The 24,307-nt window shown below is 42.6% G+C and overlaps 1 protein-coding gene across 1 annotated transcript; it reads left to right on the forward strand.

Annotated features, from left to right (window-relative positions):
- Nucleotides 1-7,154: 7,154 nt before the first annotated feature.
- Nucleotides 7,155-12,487, forward strand: LOC311310986 (extracellular calcium-sensing receptor-like; the record flags this gene model as incomplete). Its single annotated transcript, XM_084440591.1, has 11 exons — nt 7,155-7,306; nt 7,780-8,071; nt 8,208-8,450; nt 8,659-8,754; nt 9,665-9,980; nt 10,122-10,294; nt 10,682-10,912; nt 11,059-11,182; nt 11,304-11,497; nt 11,586-11,864; nt 12,059-12,487. The coding sequence occupies exons 1-11, from the start codon at nt 7,173-7,175 to the stop codon at nt 12,485-12,487; spliced, it is 2,511 nt and encodes an 836-aa protein (XP_084296717.1). The 5' UTR covers nt 7,155-7,172.
- Nucleotides 12,488-24,307: the final 11,820 nt, after the last annotated feature.

Genomic DNA, 24,307 nt, shown 5'->3' on the forward strand with positions numbered 1-24,307 from the left:
ACGTTATCGGGGGGTTACAGAAGAAGAGCGCATTTGTATCTACTGTAATATTGATATTGAGAATGAGTTCCATTTTGTCTTTTATTACCCCTTATATCATGAGTTGCGTCAAAAATTATTTGAGAGATATTAATTTGATGTGGTTGAGCGATGCAGAGAGACTAAAATGGATGTTTGATCATAGGGTATTTGCACTTGCAGAATATTTAGAGAAAGCTTGGGACAAACGAACAAAGATAACTTATATGTGATGCATTTATTTAGGATTTTGACGAAAGACTGTTATTTTTATTTATTTATTTTCTGTTATTGTTTGGATACATTGCATAGCTTACAAACTGTGAGAAGTGTATGTGATATAGTTAATTATTGTTTACTGTTTATGGTGTCTTATAATCCCGTAAGGGATGGGTCCTCGGACATGACACGAAAATAAATATTCATACATACAGTAATACACTGACTCCCGGTTGCTCAAGTTGCTTGTTAGAAAATGTTGGACATGTAGGCTTCTTCTTTTTGATGGGGATAAATCCTTTCAGAAGGACAACATGGCAAACATGTTATAGTCCATATTTTCTCAGGTGTTTTTGATTAGACCCAATTTTGCTTTAGTTTCTCATTAGAAAACAATGTTGTATCTAAATAGTTCAAAAGTTCCTGGTCATATTTTGATGGAGATTAATCTATTCCAATCTCAATGTTAAATTTTAATAAAGGCTACATTTTTTCAGTACTGTAAATTCCTTCATTTTACTTATCATTGCAGAGGATATTTCAAACAAATAATCAGCTGGAACAAAACTTATTTGGTGTGTGTAGCATAAAAAAACAAAAAGTTACACGTTTTTTTAAATCTTTTTTTTTTACTGAAACCCCATTGATAACTATAGGGACAACCAACCCCATACCTTGTGACAGCCAACCCCGTGATGGGGTTGGATGTCACAGTGTGTCAGTGTCTTTGATGGTTAATTACTTCTTGTTACAATAAGTTGTAAAAATGAAAGGGAAACCCATTTCAAGCCAAGACCTTAAGGGGAGACACCCCAGGTGAATAGAAAAAAAAAAATCCTTAATAGGTATCACCATCAAACTCCCCCAGTTTGTTAGGTACCCTAAGGAGCATCTTTTTTGTATTACAAGTTTTCTGAAATCGTATGGATAAATATGCAAATTAGGCATTATATGCGCTAAATATGCACCAATTTGCATAATTTCGGCATATACATTTTTAAAATTGGTTCAAGACAGATTCAAAATTCGTTTCATTTTGTTCACATATCCCTATTCAAAACTTTGTCCAAGAGGGATTTTTGATATCTCTTTTCTTCACTTCAGAAATCAGAAAATACTGTCAACAGTCATAAAAAGACCAATTTTCGCCATGTTTTAGGGATAAACTGTTATATAAATCAGGCTATGAATGAGATATAAACAATTCCTCTTGGACAAACCCTTCAGAATATGGATTGGAAGAAAACTGGACAGTTAGGTGTATGTAGGTGCTACTCAAGTGGTGGTTTTGATGTCACAAAGATCATTATCATCAACTCATTTTGAGAAAACGGGCTTTGAAAATGTATATTGTAAAAATACCCATACATTTGCATTGTAAACCAATATTTACAAACACAATATCCAATCACATCATTAGTAACAACATAACACAACATCTGAAAACACATAGAAACTGAAAACTGAATAACACAGCATGTTGTGGATTCAGAAAAGTCCAGGAGTAGACATTTTGTATAGAGAAGCAAGACCTGTTTAGTTGGAAGCCCACTCACCACGTCAAGGTACAGCCCACGAGTGGGGTGTTAGTAAGACGAGACTAGAGACAGGCAGGGGATTGTGAATCAATAGGCTTTAAGAACAAAAGGCTGAAATCTGAAAGGGCTGAGGCCAGTTGTTAGGTTGAGAGCTTTATGCTGCATTTGTTAAGTTGAGAGCTTTATGCCAGTACAACCCCTGTGTCTTGATGATCTTCCCAATTCAAGATATGGTCGTTTCAATTTCCCCCATTGACAAAGAATGAAGTCCAAAAAACTGAATGGAGATGAATGGCTGGCCATGTTTGGGCGGCTCATGGACCCACCCCGTGATTCGGATCCGCTCCAATATTTAATGGATTCTAATTGGCTCATGCTACACCCCTCCATCGAGTTTCATGGAAATTAGTCTGCTAGTTTTGCGTAATCCTGCTAACACGTGCATGCACACTAGGGATGTGCCCCAATACAGATATATTATTCGTAAAGGCACAGATAATGTGATGGAAAAAAAAATTATATCCAGAGTTACTCGTTATTATTCGGGGGGGAAAAACATGTGCGTCATCCGCATTAGCATATTGTCATGAGTGAATCATCGGAGACGCTATGTTAATCTGATGAGAGACCTCTGGCAATGGCTACAGTGAGGCAGTAAGGACGCATTTTCACTCGCCCATTGTCAGATAAAGTTGACACGTCAAACAGCAATTTTCTTAGTTCAGCTAATGCTGACTGGTCATTCAATTTTGGTAGGTATGGATTTGAAAGCTCGTTGCACGGGCAGACTTTATATCCATTGCAAAAAATATGGCTAGAGCCATAACGTTAGATAGAAGAGTTACGTTATTGTCAACTAGACAATTCTTCAAAACCTAAAAAAATAGGCTACACTCAGTGTGAGATGAAATGTAGCTTGTGGATGCTTAGTACAGTATGTACAGTATGTGGAGCTTTAACGTATTTTCACACCAAACGCGAATACGAAAAGTGAAAATAAATCGAGAATTTCACCTAATTAATTTCCCATACGAAAAATAGCGTTCCATGCATTCTAAACAGAATTTGCGGAAATTAAAAACTCCATGTCAATCATTTTCATTCAGTTATCACGAGCCAGATGCTCCGCCTACCACTTTTGCACCTAAGCTACTTTTGCTACAAAGTGTCACAAATCAAATTGTATTCAGCGCTTCAATGTTGCATCCAACACATCGAAATAGCTGCAGTTGCATAGGCCTATTGACTGGTTACATGCAACGCACGTGACAAGGACACAGAAATGAAGGACAATATCTGGGGCAGGGTTGAACAACTTGGGACAGATGACACTTGGGACACTTTGCTAATGTTAACCATAGCTAACGTTAATGGCCTAATGTTAGCTGTCGACGTGGTTGTAACAGTCTGATTTCGCTATAGGCTATAACGTTATCAGAAACCTTTGTGGTAATTGTGGGCCATTTACCGCGGGCCAGGCCAGTCAGCACGCCAGGCCACCGGGGAAACTCCCAGTGCTCCCGATGGCCCGCCCCTGGGGGTGTGCTGTTAAAGCATGCCGTGATGGGAGGTTTCACAGCACCAGATGGGCGCTGAGCATTGGCATTTTTATATGTAGCCCAGGCTACTGATGTTTTTTAACACATCAACAAAGGCCAATAATTTGACAGCGAGTGAATAAGAGGGCAATATTTAGGCCGAAACAACCAATATTTTAGGGACACACTAAATAAACTACAGAGCCATTATATGACAACAATGGCCAAGCACCACAAAGATGAATGACAGGACGATAAAATACACTCACTTCATTTTGGAATCAACTTTCAACAAATACTCAAGATCTCCATTTTCCTTGTTCATTGATGCTGCCAGTAACTAGATAGCTGAAGTGGGTAACGTGATTGACAGGCGATGTGAATGACAGGACAGTCATGACAAGTTTTGATTGGATAAACGTCCCAATGTTAAAATGTCAATGGGAATTCCAATGTAAGCACTTTGAGAACTGGCTTAGGGCTACTCTACGTCCACTTTTATACATTTTGACAAATGACAGATTAGGTTACATATCGACTGATGACGACATTTTCGCGGTTTTGTGTGGGATAATTTAATTCGTTGTTTCTTCACTTGGTCTTGATTTCCGTAAGCCAGAATCCCTTTACCTGGCCTTGTGAATGACGATCGCCACTTCTCCAATCACTGCTGTCTGCTGCTATACTGTACCTACGTTAACTGTACTGCAAGTTGGCCTCTAGCCTATTACAGAGTGGTCTACAAGTAGGCGCGTTAGATCTAGACCGTCCAGGTTTATTAGGCTACAGTAGGGACCTAATCATAGCTGTTCTAACCCCATTTACTTGCCTAGGCCTACTTATATGAGCTGAGGGTAGGGTTATGACAGAGTTTATTGATCAACATAATAGTTGTGTGTAGGGTAAGGCCCTATCGGACAACAGGCTCTTGTCTTGTGCTGTGCTGTCAGCATGCTCGGCTTGCCGTAATTTGATTGTGACATGCTTGTCAGGCCAGAGAAATCCGCCGAAAAATCAAAACATTTGCGAAAAAAATAAATTTCACTTTTGGAACGCGGAAATTTCGTGTTTGTTGTGAGCAGACTACTTGAGAAATATGGATTTTGATTTTTTTTTTTTTTTTTCGCAAGAATATTCGCATTTGGTGTGAAAATACCTTAAGCCAGGCTTATCCTGGCTCATAGGAGCAACTGTCACTGCTCCAATCACTGCCGTCTGCTGCCATAGCTACGCCAACTGTACTGCAAGTTGGCCTCCAGCCTATTGCAGAGTGGTCTACAAGTAGGCACGTTAGATGTAGACCGTTCAGGTTTATTAGGCTACAGTAGGGACCTACTGTAATCATAGCTATTCTAACCCCATTTACTTGCCTAGGCCTACTTATATGAGCTGAGGGTAGGGTTATGACAGAGTTTATTGATCAACATTATAGTTGTGTGTAGGGTAAGGCCCTATCGGACAACAGGCTCTTGTCTTGTGCTGTGCTGTCAGCATGCTCGGCTTGCCGTCATTTGATTTTAACATGCCTGTCAGGCCAGAGAAATCCGCAGAAAAATCAAAACATTTGCGAAAAAAATAAATTTTGCCTTTGGAACGCGGAAATTTCGCATTTGGTGTGAAGAGACTAATTTAAAAATATGGGTTTTGATTTTATTGTAGTTTTTTTCGCAATAATATTCACGTTTGATGTGAAAATACCTTTATTCATGTCCAAACTCTGTTTTGTTTGCTTCATGTTGTTGTCTGACTCTGTGAGAGTGAATTTTGCTAGTCACTTGACAGCTGGCATCTGAAATGGTAGCACAGCGCCCCTTCTGAACAATTTAAAAGTTGTTTTCCCCCACACCCCAATAATTGAGAACTCGTCATCTCCCTTGCTTCTGGAGTCACAGTTAGAATCTGTAGTTAGAGTCTTAGAATCTGTAGTTTCTAGCATATGTGTAAATGTCATCCATAAAATCAGATTGGTATGAAATGTTTCAAGTATGTTTAAGTTACAGTACTGTATGTCTCCTAGCCCATCCTGATCTTGCGAGATCAGTTTCTCTCCACAGATCAGTCTGGACTTCCAGCCATCTCGAACGATTTCTCGCAGATTATGTTTTGATTGTACCAATCGGGGATTGTGTTCTGACTGCTGTTCTGCCCCCCAGTAGAATGTAGTTAGTTTGCCACTGCAAAACAGTCTCTTGGAGCAACGAGCAGTAACGTACAATACATCTGCAATCCTTGACCCATATAGTCTTTAAAGGAGTAGTAAAGGGAAAAATCATGTTTAGCCCTGTTTTAAGGTTACTTATGATCATATACAATGGTTCAATCAAAAGTTTCTCAAAACTAGCACTTTTGAGAAAGTTGATAATTGCTCTACCACCGTTTAGGTCATACAATGGATGTGGGTGGGCACCGTGAAAATTCTTTCAAAAACATGTTAAACTTTCGATTTCAAAGACAAGAAGCTCACCGAGGTGGTAATTGGTGTCCGTTGGTGTTCGGACATCAAATTCTCAGCAAAGTATGAATCCTGTAGGGTTTTATTGATCATTTTATGAAATCCATTGACTTGTATTGACACGACCGTTGTAGATGTGTACAGTAGATCAATCCGGGCGGATTCAGGAAGCGGAACTACTTACGGTAGCTATTGTTATTGTTCAAGCGAAAGTTTACACACGTATGTGCTGCGACTAAATACAGTAGTTCTATGCTAAATTTTAAAAAAGCCTTTCCAGATGAACTAGAATCTTACTTTATGGCGAATTATATGTCAGAACTCCAACTAACATCTCGGTGAGTTTCTTGTCTTTGAAATTGAGAGTTTAACATGTTTTTTGAATGATTTTTCACGGTGCCCCCCCACATCCATTGTATGACCAAAACGGTGGTAGAGCAATTATCAGACATTCATAAAAGTGCTAGTTTTGTCAACTTTTTGATCTGAACCATTGTATATGATCTTAAGTAACCTTAAAACAGGGCTAAACATGATTTTTCCCTTTACTACTCCTTTAATCGCATGGCTTTATAATTATCTTTTTTTAAATGCACAGTATAAAATCATAGGAACCCTGGCTCAACATATGGCTATATTCACACATTTTTTAAATACAATTATATAAATTGAGATGTAAATTGAGTAGTGATTATTTAGGAATCATCATTCCTTTTATGTGCAATGCTTACTTTTAAGTAGAGGTGGGTGTTGTTGTACTGTTGTTCTCTCCCTTCAATTCTGACATCATTGTGGCGTGGTTCTGTGTCCCTGGTACAAGCTATTACACCAAACTCACATGGGCTTTCCCCAATTACCCAATACACCCCTTCCTCTGAAATTAGACCCAGAAGTCCAGTCTCAGCCTAATCTGCCCCTACTGCTGCTGCATGACCCCTAGTGGCCGTGGGTTGCTATCTAGCCGGGGGCAAATTTATCCCTATATCAGTCGTACCTCAGCCCTCCCCTCTCTCTGTCCCTCTCTCTCTTTCTCTCTGACAGGACACCCCAGCATATCTCCTCTCTTTCTTTATGTCCACCTGTTTATTCACTTCAATAAAAGACATATTTCATAGTTAGGTAGAGTTGTGTGGAGTATGCTTTCAGGAGGGGGGAGGTCGAAGGTTTGAGTCCTGTATGGGCAGTATATCCAGAATAGATCCGCTAAGTGTAAGCCTCTCTGTCTGTGTCTGATGTCTGACTTTTAATCGTATGACAAAATTCTGTTTTTCCTCCTCTGTGTGATGGTTCTGAACCTCCCTCCACTTGTACTCTCCCCAGGTGATGTGCCTCTCTGTCTGGCTGTGGTTGCTGGGCAGCCTGCTTGATGTGGCGCTGGGGCTGGGAGGAGGGGGGCACTGCCAGCGGATGGCTGAGCCGGTCTCAGGCAGCATTTTTCAGTCAGGAGATGTGGTCATCGGGGGCCTGTTTCCCATCCATTTAAGAGCACCGGAGCCTGAGCAGGAATTCAGGAGGGGGACGAGCAATGCTACCTGTACAATGTAAGTTATTTACAATAGCTACGGTATACAAAATAATTCACTCTACCTTTCTCATTCTCTCTCTCCCTCTTTCTTTTATCTTTATTTTTTTATACATTTTTTAAAAGTTATATATTTTATTTTATTATTACCTAATGTATTTACTACAAGCTGATTTTAAACTGTTTTATTATAACATTTTTGTAATTTTCTCAAATTTCTTTTGCTCTTTTTATACATAATCGTACTGTCAATTCATTTTTCATTACTTTGTGAAGCACTTTGAATTGCATTCAGTGCTGTCATGTGTATGTGTTATATAAATAAATGTAAATTTTATTTTTCTTTCTCTTTTCCAAACTTTGATCTTCTCACTTATCTTTCCCATACCCCTGATCCCCTCTCCCAATGATGTCCGTTCTCCTCTCTCTCCCTTTTTCTGTCACTTCTTGTCTCCTTTCTTCTGCTCTGCCTTGCTCCCCGGCCTGCTCGAGTTTCTATCAGCGTGCCTACCGCTGGCTCCAGACCATGATCTTTGCTGTTGAGGAGGTGAACCGTAACCCTGCCCTCCTACCCAACCTCACCCTGGGCTACCTTGCAGCCGACTCCTGCCTGGCCGAGAGCACCACCCTGGGGGCCGCCCTGGCCATGGTGACCAGGCAGGAGGCCTCTGTGTCGGGCACAGACTGTGGCACAGCCCCTGAGGTGCCAGTCATCATCGGAGATGCCCGCTCCTCAGCCTCCATCGTGGTGGCACAGACTCTCGGAGTGTTTGACTTACCCATGGTGAGCTGTTGTGGTGTTACTGTACAATAAGAGGGAGAACTGATGTAACTGTTAATCCGGCCCAATTCCCCTTTAACAATTCCCCTTCTCTCTCTCTCTCTCTCTCTCTCTCTCTCTCTCTCTACCTCTCCCTCAGGTTAGCTACTTTGCCTCCTGTGCTTGTTTGAGTGACAGCAGGAGGTTCCCCTCGTTCTTCCGTACGGTGCCCAGCGATGCCTTCCAGGCGCGCGCCATGGCCCGGCTGCTGGTCCTGATGGGCTGGACCTGGGTGGGCCTGGTGTTTGGGGACGATGACTATGGGAAGTATGGGGTTCAGATGCTGCTGGAGGAGCTCAGGGGATCTGGAGTGTGTGTTGCCTACTCAGAGGTCATCCCCAAGGTACAGTCTGATGATCTGTTTCTGCTTCTGTCTTTCTTTCTGTGTGTCTCAGTCTTTGTCGGTCTGCCTCTGTCGCTGCTTCAGTGTGTGTGTGTGTGTGTGTGTGTGTGTGTGTGTCTCCCTCTCTCTCCTTCTCTCTCTCTTTCTTTCTCTCTCCATCTCCCTCACTCTATCTCTCCTCTCTTAATTTAACTCTGCTATCCCCAAGGGTCAATCTCGGAGAAGGATCAGAAGGATTGTTGACACCATTCAGAGGTCCTCTGCCACTGTTGTGTTGACATTCGCCATCGACCAGGATGCAAGGGTAACCTTAGTTAATGCTGACAAGCATTTCTGTTTTTCTATGTTCATTTGATGTCTGTACTGTTCCCACACACTGAATTATTATCACCTTTATTTAAACTCGAGGATCAACAATAATACAGAAGTGTGCATAATAAAAAAAATCAAATCAAATAAAAATAATAATAATAAAATTAGTACTGTTTTAAAAGCCTCCATTTTTGCATATTTTCCCTTCTATGTTCCTCTCTCTATATCTCTACATACTGTACTTGTGGGTGAGCACCACAACTGCATGTGTATATTATCTATCTGCATGATATGATAGCGATATGCGATAGCCTGGCCGGAGGCATTATGGTTTCAGGTTGTCCGGCCATCCGTCCGTCCGATGTTTGTTAATGCAATATCTCGGGAACGCATTGATGGAATTTCTTCCCCTTTGGTACAAATGTTCACTGGCACTCAAGGACGAACTGCTTAGATCGTGGGGGTCAAAGGTCAAAGTTCAAGGTCACTGTGACCTCACAAAATATGTTTTTGGCCTGATGAACACAAGAACGGCTTGACAGAATTTGTACATATTTGGCCAAATGTCCAGTTGGACTTAATTAGATTAATTGGATTCGATTTTGGTATTCAAATGTCAAAGGTCAAGGTCACTGTGACATCACAAAAGGCACTTTTGAACGCTAATCCTAATGATAATGCTAATGCTAGCTAGCTAACGCTAATTCTAACACTAATGCTAGCTTTAGCTAGCTAGTGTTAGCATTAGCATTACAGTTAGCATTAGCGTTAGCTAGCTAGCATTAGGGTTAGGTTAGCAGTTAGTCAGGGTTAGGGTTAGTTAGGTTAACTGCAACTGACATTGTTAGGCGGAGGCATTTAGCCGCTACGTGTTTTTTCTAGTTTAGTCCTCCTGTTTGCAGGCTCTCCTGGAGGAGGTGGTCCATCAAAACGTGACAGATAAGCAGTGGATAGCCACCGAGGCCTGGGTCACCTACACCACCATCTCGGCCCCCCAGAACCTCGCCTCAATGGGGGGCACCATTGGGTTCGCCCTGCAGAGGGCCAACATCACCGGCCTGGGACCTTTCCTCACCCGGCTCAGGCCTGGCGGGGTCTCACCACACCAGGAGCCTTTCCTCCGGGAACTCTGGGAAATTATGTTTGAGTGCTCTCTGGAGGACAGCCCGGGCGTGGCCCCTGTATCAAGGCAACTGTGTTCAGGGTTGGAGGTCATAGGTGATCGAATTTGTTGAATGGCAACAGAATTCTATGATGATCATTATGATTTTATTTGACTTATTAATTCTGTCTAACATGTTTGTCCCTGTTCTGTCTGTTATGTGTCTTCCCATGTGAATATAATTATCATGCAAGCAGTCGAGGGAGAGAGTCAGTATGCTGATGTGTCGCAGCTGAGGGCTACCTATAACGTGTATAAAGCTGTGTACGCCATCGCCCACGCCTTGCATGACATGCTGGCCTGCCAACCAGGGCAGGGACCCCTCCCCGGTGGCCAATGTCCCAATATCACACAGCTGCAGCCTAAAAATGTGAGTTGACCTTGCGGGTCAAAATGAATGATTAAAGAAGATATGAGATATGATATTGTCACTATCAGGTGGAAGCCTCATATCTCCTCTTTTTCTTTTTGTCTTTTATATCAGTTGAAAGCTGGAACTACAACCTGAGCACCTCCCAACCTTGGGAACAATTCGCTCGTCATATCTGATTTTATGTAGGAAAAAAATAACATGGAAATTGGAATATTCTTTTCTTAACTAACACTTTCTAACACTTTATTCATATAGTCACTTAATCTTTTTTTTTTAAAGTTGGGCAGCGAAGATATGAGAAATGTCAGGATGTCATGGAAGTCTCTGTCCATATGTATTAAAAAATGTAAATTTAGCAACTTGCTAAAATCTTATGTCCTCCAGATTCTCCACTACCTGAGGAGCGTGAACTTTTCCATACCTATGGGGGACCTCGTTAATTTTGACAACAACGGAGACCCGCCAGCCTCCTATGACATCATAAACTGGCACGTGACCCCACAGGGTAGGGTGGAGTTTGTCCATGTCGGCCATTTTGTGTCCTCTGAGGGATCCGAGGGCCAGTTTCACATGGACACGGAGAGAGTGATGTGGGGTGGGGGCCGAGGACCTGAGGTAAGATTGCTGGATATGATCTTCACAAAACAGACAGAATTACAAAACAGAAGAAAAGGTGGAATAGTTCACTGTCCAGAGCCTGAATGTGTATCTAGACTTGTGATGCTATCAGTGATAATGATGCCAGGATTCCTCTCTCCCAGGTTCCTGTGTCTGTGTGCAGTAACCCCTGCCCCCCTGGCACCTGGAAAGCTGTACAGAAGGGAAAGCCTGTCTGCTGCTACGACTGTCTGCCCTGCGCTGAGGGAGAGATCAGCAACACCACAGGTAATTCTGACTCTGACATGTGATTTATTATTATCATTATGTATTAGAATCTGTCTTTGGATCTGGTTCTAATCTGATTAGAACTGACCTACTTCTCCTGATTGTGGCCTGTCTCTCTCAGGGTCGGTGGAGTGCAGCAGGTGTCCTGAGAGGTTCTGGTCCAACCCAGACCACACTGCATGCATCCCTCAGCAGGTGGACTTCCTGTCCTACAGCGACATCATGGGCATTATCCTGTCCATTATCGCTGTTGCCGGGGCAACACTAACAACTGCCACCCTAATAACGTTCTTATGTCACCGACACACGCCACTGGTAGGAACACAAGCTAGTTGTGTGGTGATGTGATGGTATTGAAATCTCTGTGTTTCTCTCATTTCATAAATGACTCTTCTCTGTCTAGGTTCGGGCCAACAACTCAGAGCTGAGCTTCCTGCTCCTGTTGTCACTCAAGCTGTGTTTCCTGTGTGCGCTGGCGTTCATCGGCCGGCCGGAGCCCTGGTCCTGTATGCTGAGACACACCCTGTTTGGAATCTGCTTTGTTCTGTGCATCTCCTGCCTGCTGAGCCGGACTGTGGTGGTTCTGGTGGCATTCCGCTCCACACTCCCTGGAGAGAACCTGATGAAGTACCTGGGTCCGACACAGCAGAGGCTGGGCATCTTCCTCTGCACAATGCTACAGGTAGGTCTGCTGTCAGCTGGGTTGTTTACATGTTCTTATCCTTCACCGGTAAAAAACAAGAGGTGACACACACCCAAAATATTTTTCGCTTGGTGCTGAGTAATGGACAATTTGTGTGATATGCTCCCAATTATCTAATAGCATTCAGTGTCTTCGGGATAATAAAATGCATGCTTGAATCCTCTTGTTAAAAGGTGCTGATCTGTGTGTTCTGGCTGGCCCTGGACCCCCCTCGACCTGCAGAGAGAGGAGTGAGAGGTGACCGAGGGCCCAAGATTGTCCTGGAGTGTTCTATGGGCTCCGTGGTTGGCTTCTCCCTGGTCATGGGATATATCGGCCTGCTGGCCACCATCTGCCTCCTCCTGGCTTTTCTGGCCAGGAAACTCCCAGACAACTTCAACGAGGCCAAACTCATTACCTTCAGCATGCTGATCTTCTGCGCTGTGTGGGTGGCCTTCATCCCAGCTTATGTCAGCTCCCCAGGGAAGTACACAGTTGCTGTGGAGATCTTTGCCATCCTGGCCTCCAGCTACGGCCTGTTGGTCTGCATCTTTGCCCCCAAGTGCTTCATCATCCTGCTGAGGCCTGAGAGGAACACCAAGAAACACATGATGGCTAAATAGCATAGGAAAACCCAGAGACTGCAATTTCTTCTGAAAATGAATAGTGCTTATAATGACTTAATTGAAACTCTATCAGTTTCAACTTACAATTTGTTTACAAATCTGTAAAAGTAAATGTGTCCTAATACTACTCAAAAGTACTACCCTGTAATTCTTTCAGCAAATGACTTTGTTCCAGCCTTCTATATGTTGTAAATGCTGTCTTGGAGTATATGAAGTATGTATACACTGTAAATCTCTGAGAATTATAATAAAGATCACAGCATGTAAGATGATCGTAGCTAAAGCTGTTTTCTAAGTTAAAAACGCAATTAGACTTGTAACCAGTTATCGCATGTTTACTAGCTAACGTAAGGCCTACTCTATCAAGTTCAAATCCGTGGTCAAGACTGCCCAACGCAGTGAGAAGGCTATTTTACCTGATAATCCCACAACTCCACCAATCGCACACCAGCAGCTGTCTCTTCTCACATTGTCCTTATAGTAGCCTATTTGGACTGGGGATCATATATCATCGTGTATTTCTGCACTTAACATAGGCTACTTAATTATTTTTCACTGCCGTTGTTTTCACGTTTGGAAATACATGGAAGTGAATGCAGCTGACGGCTAACTATAGGGGAGACCGGGGATGGTTGTCACATGGGTTGGTTGTCACAGTGCTTATTACAGCCACACTAGAGGGCGCTGTGACCTCATGTTGATATCAAACATTTGGCCTGACATCCTGCTCCTTCTGCAATGTGAACATACACAAAACGTTCAGGTGAGGAGATATTTTGTAATTTTTATGGGTCAGAGTAATTTTTCTTGTTGGTATTGTTTTTGTATTAAACGCTTGTAGGTGATTAGTCATTTAAAAATCAAACACTTGTTAAAAAGTCAAAGGTAATAGCTTCGATTCGAGTCAACTTTTAGCTAGCAAGCTAAAACCATGTGGTAGCTAGCTTAAAATGTTTGTCAAGAGGTCAATTGGGGATGGTTGTCTCACTGCTCTTGGGGTTGGTTGTCACACATGTGCACATACAGTAATACACTGACTCACGGTTGCTCAAGTTGCTTGTTAGAAAATGTTGGACATGTAGGCTTCTTCTTTTTGATGGGGATAAATCCTTTCAGAAAGACAGCATGGCAAACATGTTATAGTCCATATTTTCTCAGGTGTTTTTGATTAGACACAATTTTGCTTTAGTTTCTCATTAGAAAACAATGTTGTATCTAAATAGTTCAAAAGTTCCTGGTCATATTTTGATGGAGATGAATCTATTCCAATCTCAATGTTTAATTTTAATAAAAGCAAAAAATGTTCAGTACTGTAAATTCCTTCATTTTACTTATCATTGCAGAGGATAATCCAAACAAATAATCAGCTGGAAACAAACTTATTTGGTGTGTGTAGCTTAAAAAAACAAAAAGTTACACGTTTTTTTAAATCAGTTTTTTTTACTGAAACCCCATTTATAACTATAGGGACAACCAACCCCATACCTTGTGACAGCCAACCCCGTGATGGGGTTGGATGTCACAGTGTGTCAGAGTGTCTTTGATGGTTAATTACTTCTTGTTACAATAAGTTGTAAAAATGAAAGGGATACCCATTTCAAGCCAAGACCTTAAGGGGAGACACCCCAGGTGAATAGAAAAAAAAATCCTTAATAGGTATCACCATCAAACTCCCCCAGTTTGTTAGGTACATTAAGGAGCATCTTTTTTGTATTACAAGTTTTCTGAAATCTTATGGATAAATATGCAAATTAGGCATTATATGCGCTAAATATGCACTAATTTGCATAATTTCGGCACATCAATTTTTAAAATTGGTTCAAGCCAGATTCAAAATTCGTTTCATTTTGTTCACATATCCCTATTTAAAACTTTGTACAAGAGGGATTTTTGATATCTCTTTTCTTCACTTCAGAAATCAGAAAATACTGTTAACAGTCATAAAAAGACCAATTTTCGCCATGTTTTAGGGATAAACTGTTATATAAATCAGGCTATGAATGACATATAAACAATTCCTCTTGGACAAACCCTTCAGAATATGGATTGGAAGAAAACTGGAAAGTTAGCTGTATGTAGGTGCTACTCAAGTGGTGGTTTTGATGTCCCAAAGATCATTATCATCAACTCATTTTGAGAAAACGGGCTTTGAAAATTTATATTGTAAAAAAAAAAACATACATTTGCATTGTAAACCAATATTTACAAAAACAATATCCAATCACATCATTAGTAACAACATTACACAACATCTGAAAACACATAGAAACTGAAAACTGAATAACAGCATGTTGTGGATTCAGAAAAGTCCAGGAGTAGACATTTTGTATAGAGAAGCAAGACCTGTTTAGTTGGAAGCCCACTCACCACGTCAAGGTACAGCCCACGAGTGGGGTGTTAGTAAGACGAGACTAGAGACAGGCAGGGGATTGTGAATCAATAGGCTTTAAGAACAAAAGGCTGAAATCTGAAAGGGCTGAGGCCAGTTGTTAGGTTGAGAGCTTTATGCTGCATTTGTTAAGTTGAGAGCTTTATGCCAGTACAACCCCTGTGTCTTGATGATCTTCCCAATTCAAGATATGGTCGTTTCAATTTCCCCCATTGACAAAGAATGAAGTCCAAAAACTGAATGGAGATGAATGGCTGGCCATGTTTGGGCGGCTCATGGACCCACCCCGTGATTCGGATCCGCTCCAATATTTAATGGGTTCTAAGTTGGCCCATGTTACACCCCTCCATCGAGTTTCATGGAAATTAGTCTGCTAGTTTTTGCGTAATCCTGCTAACACGTGCATGCACACTAGGGATGTGCCCCAATACAGATATATTATTCGTAAAGGCACAGATAATGCGATGGAAAAAAAAAATTCTATCCAGAGTTACTCGTTATTATTCGGGGGGGAAAAACATGTGCGTCATCCGCATTAGCATATTGTTATGAGTGAATCATCGGAGACGCTATGTTAATCTGATGAGAGACCACTGGCAATGGCTACAGTGAGGCAGTAAGGACGCATTTTCACTCGCCCATTGTCAGATAAAGTTGACACGTCAAACAGCAATTTTCTTAGTTCAGCTAATGCTGACTAAAATCCATTTTGGTAGTGTTAATATATTTATTCCTTAATACTTGGATTAAGAATAAGAGCACGCGAGTGGTCGATTCAGCTGGTTAAAACAAAGACGATATCTTTATTCTTCAATACGTTTGCAAGCGGTCTCTCACAACAGGAAGTGAATTCAAGTCAGAGAGCCCCGTCAATGAGAGGCGGAGCCCTTTTAAAGGGGCCGTGTCGTGACAGTGGGTTGTGCCAGTTGGTCTGGCAAAACAGATGGCCGTGAGAATGCAGTTAAGGTCGGCTTTCCACAAACATTGTAAAACAATAAACTCAGAGAAAACAGGAACCTAAATAGAGTAAGATAACAGAAAACCTATCTTGGCGTGAACACATGGGTGATGAGTTGAAATTCTTTAACAATTCCCCAATCTTGTGGGTAAAACATCCACAACAATAATAATATAAATGAAAGAATCAACCATGTGGAATCAAATTATAAAATATCATCATAAGCAAGGTAAAAAGATAACATGATACTAATCTAATACAGATTTCATATATTCATGAGTGGGGAAAAAAAAACCTCTTTCTTTTGAGAGGAAAAAAACTTAACTTCAAGTTTCAAAACAATTCAAAATCCTTATTTCCAATGGCACAGACTTGACTAAGTTCTTGAGTTGAATGAAGATCTAATTCAACTTCTCCTTTGAACATTAATGCAGTAATGGGCATATCTGTAACAGTATTCAAACACTTTCCAATACATTTAAGAACAATGCTAATAATAATAATAATCAAAATAATAATCATAAAAATGATACCTAGAGATCTGAGAATATTTCCAGAACTTGAAAAAGCATTATCGAAAATTCCCCAAGCATTAAACCCATGGACAGTCTTTAAGATCTGAATACCTTTCATGTTTGATTCATGGAACTCTGTTAAAGTGGCATTTGGATCTGAGATGAACGAACAGCATTCTGACCCTACAATCGCGCATGTTCCTCATTTACTAGCAAGAATTATATCTAAGGCAAACCTATTTTGTAGCACAACTTTCTTCATTTCATTCACCTCCTTAGCTAAGGCTGAAATTACTCTGTCCGAAACATTCAAGTGATCCGCCAAGACAGCGGAGAGAGTCATGAGTTCAGTTTGGGTGTTATACATGCCATAGTTAGGGAAAAATACACCAAAAATAAACTGAAAGGGCGATATAGCACGACGATGTCTATAATTTGATTGATGATGAATTACCTGCATTTCAGCGTGATCCACCTTCCTAATCATGGGAATTAAATGAGCAAGATAGCATCTTCCTACACTGTTGCTATTTAGGGTTGAATAAGCTGTATCGCCACAGACTAAAAATACACCTTTTGGAAGGCCTATCGCTGAACCTGGATATAAGAATTCGTAGATAGGAGCAACGCAGGAGCTAGTGCCTAGATCATTAATTTGTGTCCTAATTTGTGTGTTGTATCTGAACATCTTTAGTTAAAACACACCAATAAGGAGAGTCTTTCTCTACATTAACTTCAGTCACAGTTACAACAGTAGAACCTGGGAATCGTTTGTTACTTTCAAATCTCACATAAGCAGTATGCAGCATCTTCCATCCATCTTCGTCTATCGTATAGATCCAACAGTCAAGTGGAGTGCAACGCTCAACGGGACAAACGAATACTGGAGTGTGTTCTTGTCTTTTCCTTCGTTCAATGGTTTCAGTTTCAGGAGAGAACTGGTCCGAGTTCTCTTTCAAGGGGGGTGCGAGTAGGTGTGTGAGGGGGAGTGTGGTTGGATTATGATTGGGCGTTGCTGGGGCAGGGGTCAAAGTTGTCATCATGACAGCAATGAGGAAAAGATAGGGTGTGTTATCCTTGGTCTGATTCCTCAGATGAGGAGACCAGAGAGTGAGCTTTCGCCCTGGTGGTGACACCGGGTAATGCATCTTGGTTGTTGGAATCTTTTGGCCGGCTGGCCTCGTCTTGGTTTGGAACCAGCCTGCAGTGGGTGGCGTGTACCCAAGACGTCCTCTCAGCTACTTTGATGGCCGTCTGGGTTGTCAGCAAGATCTGGTACGGGCCCAGCCAACGAGCACTATTCCACGCCTTCCGTTTCAGGTCCCGGATCACCACCCATTGGCCTGGCTGGAGGTGATGCAAGAAACCCTCTCTGGCATCCGGGATGGTCGCCTTCACTCTGTTGAAGAGATCTTTTAGTATGTTGTTGAGTGCCAGACAATACTGTACCATGTCTTGTTCACAGGACATCAGAGTCAGCTTGTTCTGGGGAAAAGGTTTGTTAAACATTCTCATAGGTCTACCAGCAATGATTTCATATGGGGAGAGCCCCGTAGTTTGGTGGGGACGGCCCCTCATGAACATCAAAGCTAAAGGTAAAATTTTCATCCATGACAGATTTGTCTCTGCCATCAGTTTGGTGAGCTTAACCTTCAATGTCTGGTTAGCTCTTTCTACAATCCCGGCTGATGCAGCATGGTAACTGCAGTGCGTTCGGAGGTCAATTTGCAAACTCTTACAAATCTCATTAATCACATTATTCACAAAATGGCTTCCTCTATCAGAGGAAAGTTTCAAAGGCAATCCCCATCTGGGGATTATCTCTCGGAGGAGACTCCTGGCCACAGCGATTGCTGAGGCATGCCTGCAAGGGAAAACTTCAGTCCACTTAGAAAAAACATCAGTTAAGACAAGGCAATATTTATACCCTTCGCATGGTGTAAGTTCAATAAAATCCATCATCACATGTTCCGACGGAGACTCTGGTCTCGGGTGAGCTGACATTTTCATTTTGATACCTTTCCCAATGTTGTTTTGCATACAGATGATGCATTTGGCACAACTCTGCTCTGCAAACACAGTGAACCCTGGTGCATACCAATACCTGTGCACATCATCCACAACTCCTAATTTTGAAATATGATCAGGACCATGCGCTAGTTTGAACGCATACTGGAAACAAGAACGAGGTAAGACTGGTTTGTTATTAGGTCCTAGCCATAACCTGCTTTCATCATTGAATGTGCATTTGGTTTTCCACTTCTTCTTCTCATCAGGAGGAGCAGATTCCTGTAGGTCGGCAATGTCGTTCAGAGACATGGGAGGAGAGACCTGTGAATCCACAGATGAGAGAGAGAGCATAGACAACACAGGAGCGCAAGAGGAGAGTGCCGCCGCTTTAGCAGCTGAGTCAGCAGCCGTATTACCTATGGACACAGGATCCAAGGTTTTAGCATGAGCTTTACATTTGCATACTGCTAAACTGGATGGCAACAACATTGCTTGCAATAAATGGTTAATCAAAGTATTATGAGCAATGGGTTTACCACTTGAGGTAAGGAACCCACGATTCCTCCACAGCATCGCAAAATCATGGACTGTGCTAAATGCATATGCACTGTCTGTGTGGATAGTAGCAGACTTACCCTTGGCTAAAATACATGCCCTGGTGAGCGCAAATAATTCAGCAGCCTGTGCAGAGAGATGGTTAGGAAGTCTGGCTGATTCCAGCACTGTATCAGCAGTAGTAACCGCATAGGCAACAACCGGCTCACCAGCTTGTGATCGCTGGGCAGAACCATCCACAAAGAGTTCAAAATCAGGGTTAGACAAAGGAACATCAGTGAGGTCAGGGCGTGGCTTACTGACTAAGTCAATAACAGCCACACAATCATGTGGATCTCCGTCATCTGGTGTTGGCAACAGTGTCGCTGGATTCAGGACAGTACATCTCTGGAGAGTAACATTAGACATGGTTAGTAACACATTCTGATAGTGTAACAGTCTCGCTGGATGCAGGTGTGAGGTCTTTGCCTGTAAAAGTAAAGCAGAGACAGCATGTGGAACATTCACGATTAGTGGTCGCATGGCTACCACGTCGACACATCCCAATACTGCTTCAGTGGCCGCCGCCACTGATCTTAGACATGGGATTAACCCTCTAACTACACTATCAAGCCTTTTAGAGTAGTATGCTACCGGTCTGTACCGGTCCCCATGCTTTTGGGTTAAAACGGCGGACATATAACCGTCCTTTTCATTTGTGAAAAGGTGGAAAGGCTTTTCATAGTCAGGGAGACCTAAACAAGGGGCTGTAGACAGCCTCTGTTTAAGGGCCGTTAGAGTCAGTCGTGCTTCGTCAGTCCAGGTGATTCGGTCAGAGGGAGAAAGGTTGCGTCCGTGGGCCAGATCGGACAAGGGTTGTGTGAGCTCAGCGAAATCCGGGACCCAGGCCCGGCAATAGTTTGCAGTTCCTAACAGAGACATCATTTGTTTTTTGGTTGTAGGCATGGGCAGAGCAAGGATAGCCTCCACACGGCTGCTACCTAAAGATTTTCCATGTTTAGAAATAACGCAACCTAGGTATGTAACCTGTTCACGCACCAGCTGGATTTTGTGTTTGGAAACCTTATGGCCATTCTCTGCTAAATAAAACAATAATGCGTTTGTGTCTTTGACACATGACTCCTTGTCTGAGCTAGCAACAAGCAAATCATCCATATACTGGACAATGATGCTATTCTGTGGTGGAATAAACCCTTCTAAGCTGCGCGCGAGCTCTGCATTGTAGATAGAAGGACTATCAACAAATCCTTGAGGCATAACATTCCACACATATGTTTTGTTCTTGAACTGGAAAGCAAACCAATGTCTGCTATCAGGGTGTACAGGTACAGAAAAAAATGCATTACTGAGATCAATAACACTAAAGAAAGCAGCTGATGAAGGAATGGAAGCAAGGAGGGTTACAGGATTAGGACAAAGAGGAGTCCTAGCAATGACAGCTTCATTAACACAACGCAAATCTTGAACAAAACGCCATTCTCCTGAGGCTTTGCGCACAGGGAGGATTGGAGAATTGACAGGAGAGCTGTCAACTTCAGAAATGGCTCCACGCTCTAACAAAGATGCATGTACCTCTGCAATACCTTCTATAGCCTCTAGAGGGAGCGGGTACTGAGCGCGCTTTGGTCGGAATGAACTTTTAGGGGTAACCACAACAGGATTCACGTTTGTCCTTGTAACACAGATAAATCTTGTGTGTCATCAGATTGTCTCTGGAAGAAACATGATCCTTGGATTCCCCTAGTGACTGGAATAGCCCAGGTGTAAGGAAATGCTCTTACCTCCGTCTTGGCGGAATACCTCATTTGATGAGGATTTCCGACCCAGTCCGTTATTGTCATTATGTCCATCAGCCACGCATCAGCATCCCTCCTATTAACAAACTCAGAAACAGCAAGAGACACATGAGGCACAGAATGACCATCATACAGCTGTTTCTGTGTACCGTTAAGGTCGACAGAAAGAACTGCATGATCCGGTCCAACATACAACACATTACACATCAATGTTTCATCCACTTGAGGCAACATCCAAGTGTCCTCAAACCCATGGTCTTGGCTTAAAAAAGATGTTGATGCGGTACAGAGCAAGTTATCATGAGGGCTGAGCGGAGCATCGTAGCTATAACATGTCCGTACTTTTGAAAACAACTTTTCCAAATGTTGTGATGTATGAGTGTTACAATCAACATACCAATTATAAGACCAATCGGTAGGCGCGTCGTTGTACATGGTTGTCACCTCCGGAGGTGTCATTGTTGATGATCTGAGTATGGTGACACCTTCTGAGGAGCAGGTCATCTGGAAACCTAGCTTACATAACAAGTCACGCCCACAAAGATTCACTGGACAACATTCACTCAAAATGAACTGGTGTGTTAGCTGACAATCATCTACTTCTACTTTCAATGGAACAGTCACTCTTTCATTTTTCACAATGCCTGCAGCACCAACAGTTTTAGCCAGCTCCTCAGTCACTTGAGGACGCTGTGTCACGCTAGCAGTACTAATTACAGAAGAATGGTTTGGTATGCAGATTAAGGTATTGATGAATATGAATGATTCTCTCCTCCTCACGTACACACTCACTTTCCCTAGCTTTCCCTACCTGTCCTACATCTAGTCAGAAACCACCTCCCTGTGGAGAACTGACAGAGACTCCCGGAGGGGGTGCAGATCCCCATTGGTTAGGAGAAGACCTTTGTACCCTAGCGTATTGTCTACATTCCCTCCGGTAATGCCCTTTTCGGCCACAGTGATGACAGCGCTCATCTGATTTGTTAAACCTGCTGTTTTGTTGTGAATTACCCTGATTCCCTCTATTCTCCCTTGATTGTTGACGCTGTCCATCTCTCTGCTGTGGCTCTGTGCGAGCATTGGTGTCGAAGTACCTAACCTGTGCAGCCTGCAGCTTCACGTCAGAGTCCTTCTTTTCAGCAGCCTCCCTTTGTTCCTTTAGTAGAGTGAAACGTTCGGCAAATCTGAACACACCCACGACCTGTTCTAGCGGTTGTGTCTCCCAGTTTACACACGAAGTCCTGACTTGGTCACTAAGGGCAGGGAGAACATTGTTCATTAATTGTTGTTTCAACACAGTCTTGTAGTCATTGGCATGCTTATTCATGCCCGAGTGGAGAGAAAAGGTTTTCTCCAGGCGTTCATAAAAATCATCGAAAGATTCATTCAGCTTCTGTTTACAGGAGGAGATCAGGTCCCAGTTAGTTTGCGGAGGGAACCGGATCCTGATTCTCTGCAGCAGCTGTATCACCTGAGGTGCAAATCCAGGATCATCAAAAGTCAATTTATCATCAAAATTACCCCTTATATCAGCCCATTTGAGACGTAGCGCAAGCCTCATTACAGCCTCAAGTTCCTCAGAGTGCGGTCTGTACATCTGAACGGCAGCATTCACATCTCTCTCAAAACTATCAATGTCCTTAGCAGGATCAGGTAATGAGGACGCAAGCTCCCGCAGCTCATCACAACGGAAAGGTCTGTAGACATCAGAAAAAGGGCTCCATATGGCGTGACCTGGTTGGCCCAGAGGTGGTTGAGGTACAGGATTAATGCATCTAATCATTGGCAATAGCAGCTTGCCTAATGCAGAAGAGAGTTGATGTTCCTGAACCTGACCAGTAGACCTAAGACTATAATGTGGATGGCCCTCTAAGGTTTCAAGAGCAGGGGGAGAAATATCAAGAGCAGGGGGAGGAGTAGTATCAGGGGGAGTCAATAAGGGAGGTGAGACTTTGGCTGAGGTGTCATCAGGAGTCATAGAGTCAGTCAATGAAGGGGTTGAGCCAGTAGAAAGGGAAGTTCCAGGGAAGGAAATAGCCAATTTAGACTGACTGTGAACATCACTAAAAGAAGTCCCTGCCGGAGTACTGCTATGAGAATAATAACCTGGAGGGGGTGACATCTGAGTCAACCAAGGAGTTTGGGAGTGAGCTCCAAAAGGAGATCCAGCTAAAGATGAGGGAGAGGGGAGATGTGAAACCTGAGAGGGGACATGCTGAGAGGGGACAGATGACGGACCAGCAATAGGGGTCGTAAACCGTAACAATGCAGGAGCAGGGGGGGTGTGGTGAACCATGGAGGTTGGCTGAAGTGTCGGGACTGGAAGAGGGGGGGGCAGCACATGGCCTAGAGGAGGGACGATGCCCTGCTGAGCCTGAGGGCCTGGAATAGGGACGGCCGCATTTGGATCAGGATATAAACGACCCGGTTCTAAAAGGTCGTCGTTGTCTGAAGGAGGAATTAATTTCTTAACATAAACAGCTTTAGCAGTGACAGAGTTCTTCCTAGCCTCCCTTTTGTTGCGGGCAGTTTCAGCTCTATCAATTGAGTCATTTGCAGCTGTCTCCCAGGCAAGAAAGTGAGACCAGTTAATGGCATTCTCTGACTTCCTACCTAGCTTAGTTAATTGAAACTCCTTAAGCTGTCTCTTAACTTTCCCTAGCAACTTAACAGACAGTGTACCAGAGACAGGAAAATCACTATTTTTAGCCCATAAAGTAATTTGCTCACACACACTCGGATCATACTTTAATGCCACTATCTTGGCAGCGCCCAGTAAAGGTTCCCGTTTTGGTGTACTAGCAGTAGTTCCCATTTTACAAATACAAACAAATGTCAAAAGTACAGTAAAAAAAAACAATAACTGCTGTGTTGAGAGGTTGTTTTTTTTTCCTGTTACTTTTTTATTTTTTATTTTTTATTTTTTCAAAAATGGCAGACTTCAGAAACCAAAATGGTGGATCCTCAAAATGGTTGAGGAAAAACAGGACCTCTCTCTTTTTTTTTTTTCACAAGCAGCAAAACAGGAAGTCAAACCACGTGCGCACAAAGTTAGCTAAGCACGTGGGCTAATCAACATGTGGAACCAACCATGTGGATGAACTAGCTAGCACAGGGAAGCTAAGCAATGAAATAAAAGGACAAAAACCAACCTAACAGAAATACAATATACGTAGCTTGGAGCAGAATTAAAAGAACAAAGGATGAGCACCAGAGCGCCGTAGAAATCCCAAAATAACCCCAACACTTAACACAAAACAAAGCCAGCACAACACAAAACCAAGCCAGCACAACATTCACTTAAATGCACAACCAAACCGTAGCTAGCATGTACAGAAGTTCAACACTAAACAAAGACCCAGAAAACAGGATCTGAAATCCCAAGACAAGACAAACAAAATGAAACAAAACAAGGCCTACTCGACTTACTTAGCAAAAAGCAAATCACCCGGGGTTTAAAAGTTCTCGAAGTGTAACAGCCACCTCCGTGTGCCCTTCACAACAGGAGTACAAAACCAAAATAACGAGCCTTAAAACAACAAAAGCCCCGTCGAGTCGCGGCAAACCCCCGCAACGCGGATCCCAAAACCAAAA

The sequence above is a fragment of the Borostomias antarcticus genome, assembly GCF_949987555.1.
Source record: "Borostomias antarcticus genome assembly, chromosome: 1".
NCBI classification, from domain to species: Eukaryota; Metazoa; Chordata; class Actinopteri; order Stomiiformes; family Stomiidae; genus Borostomias; species Borostomias antarcticus.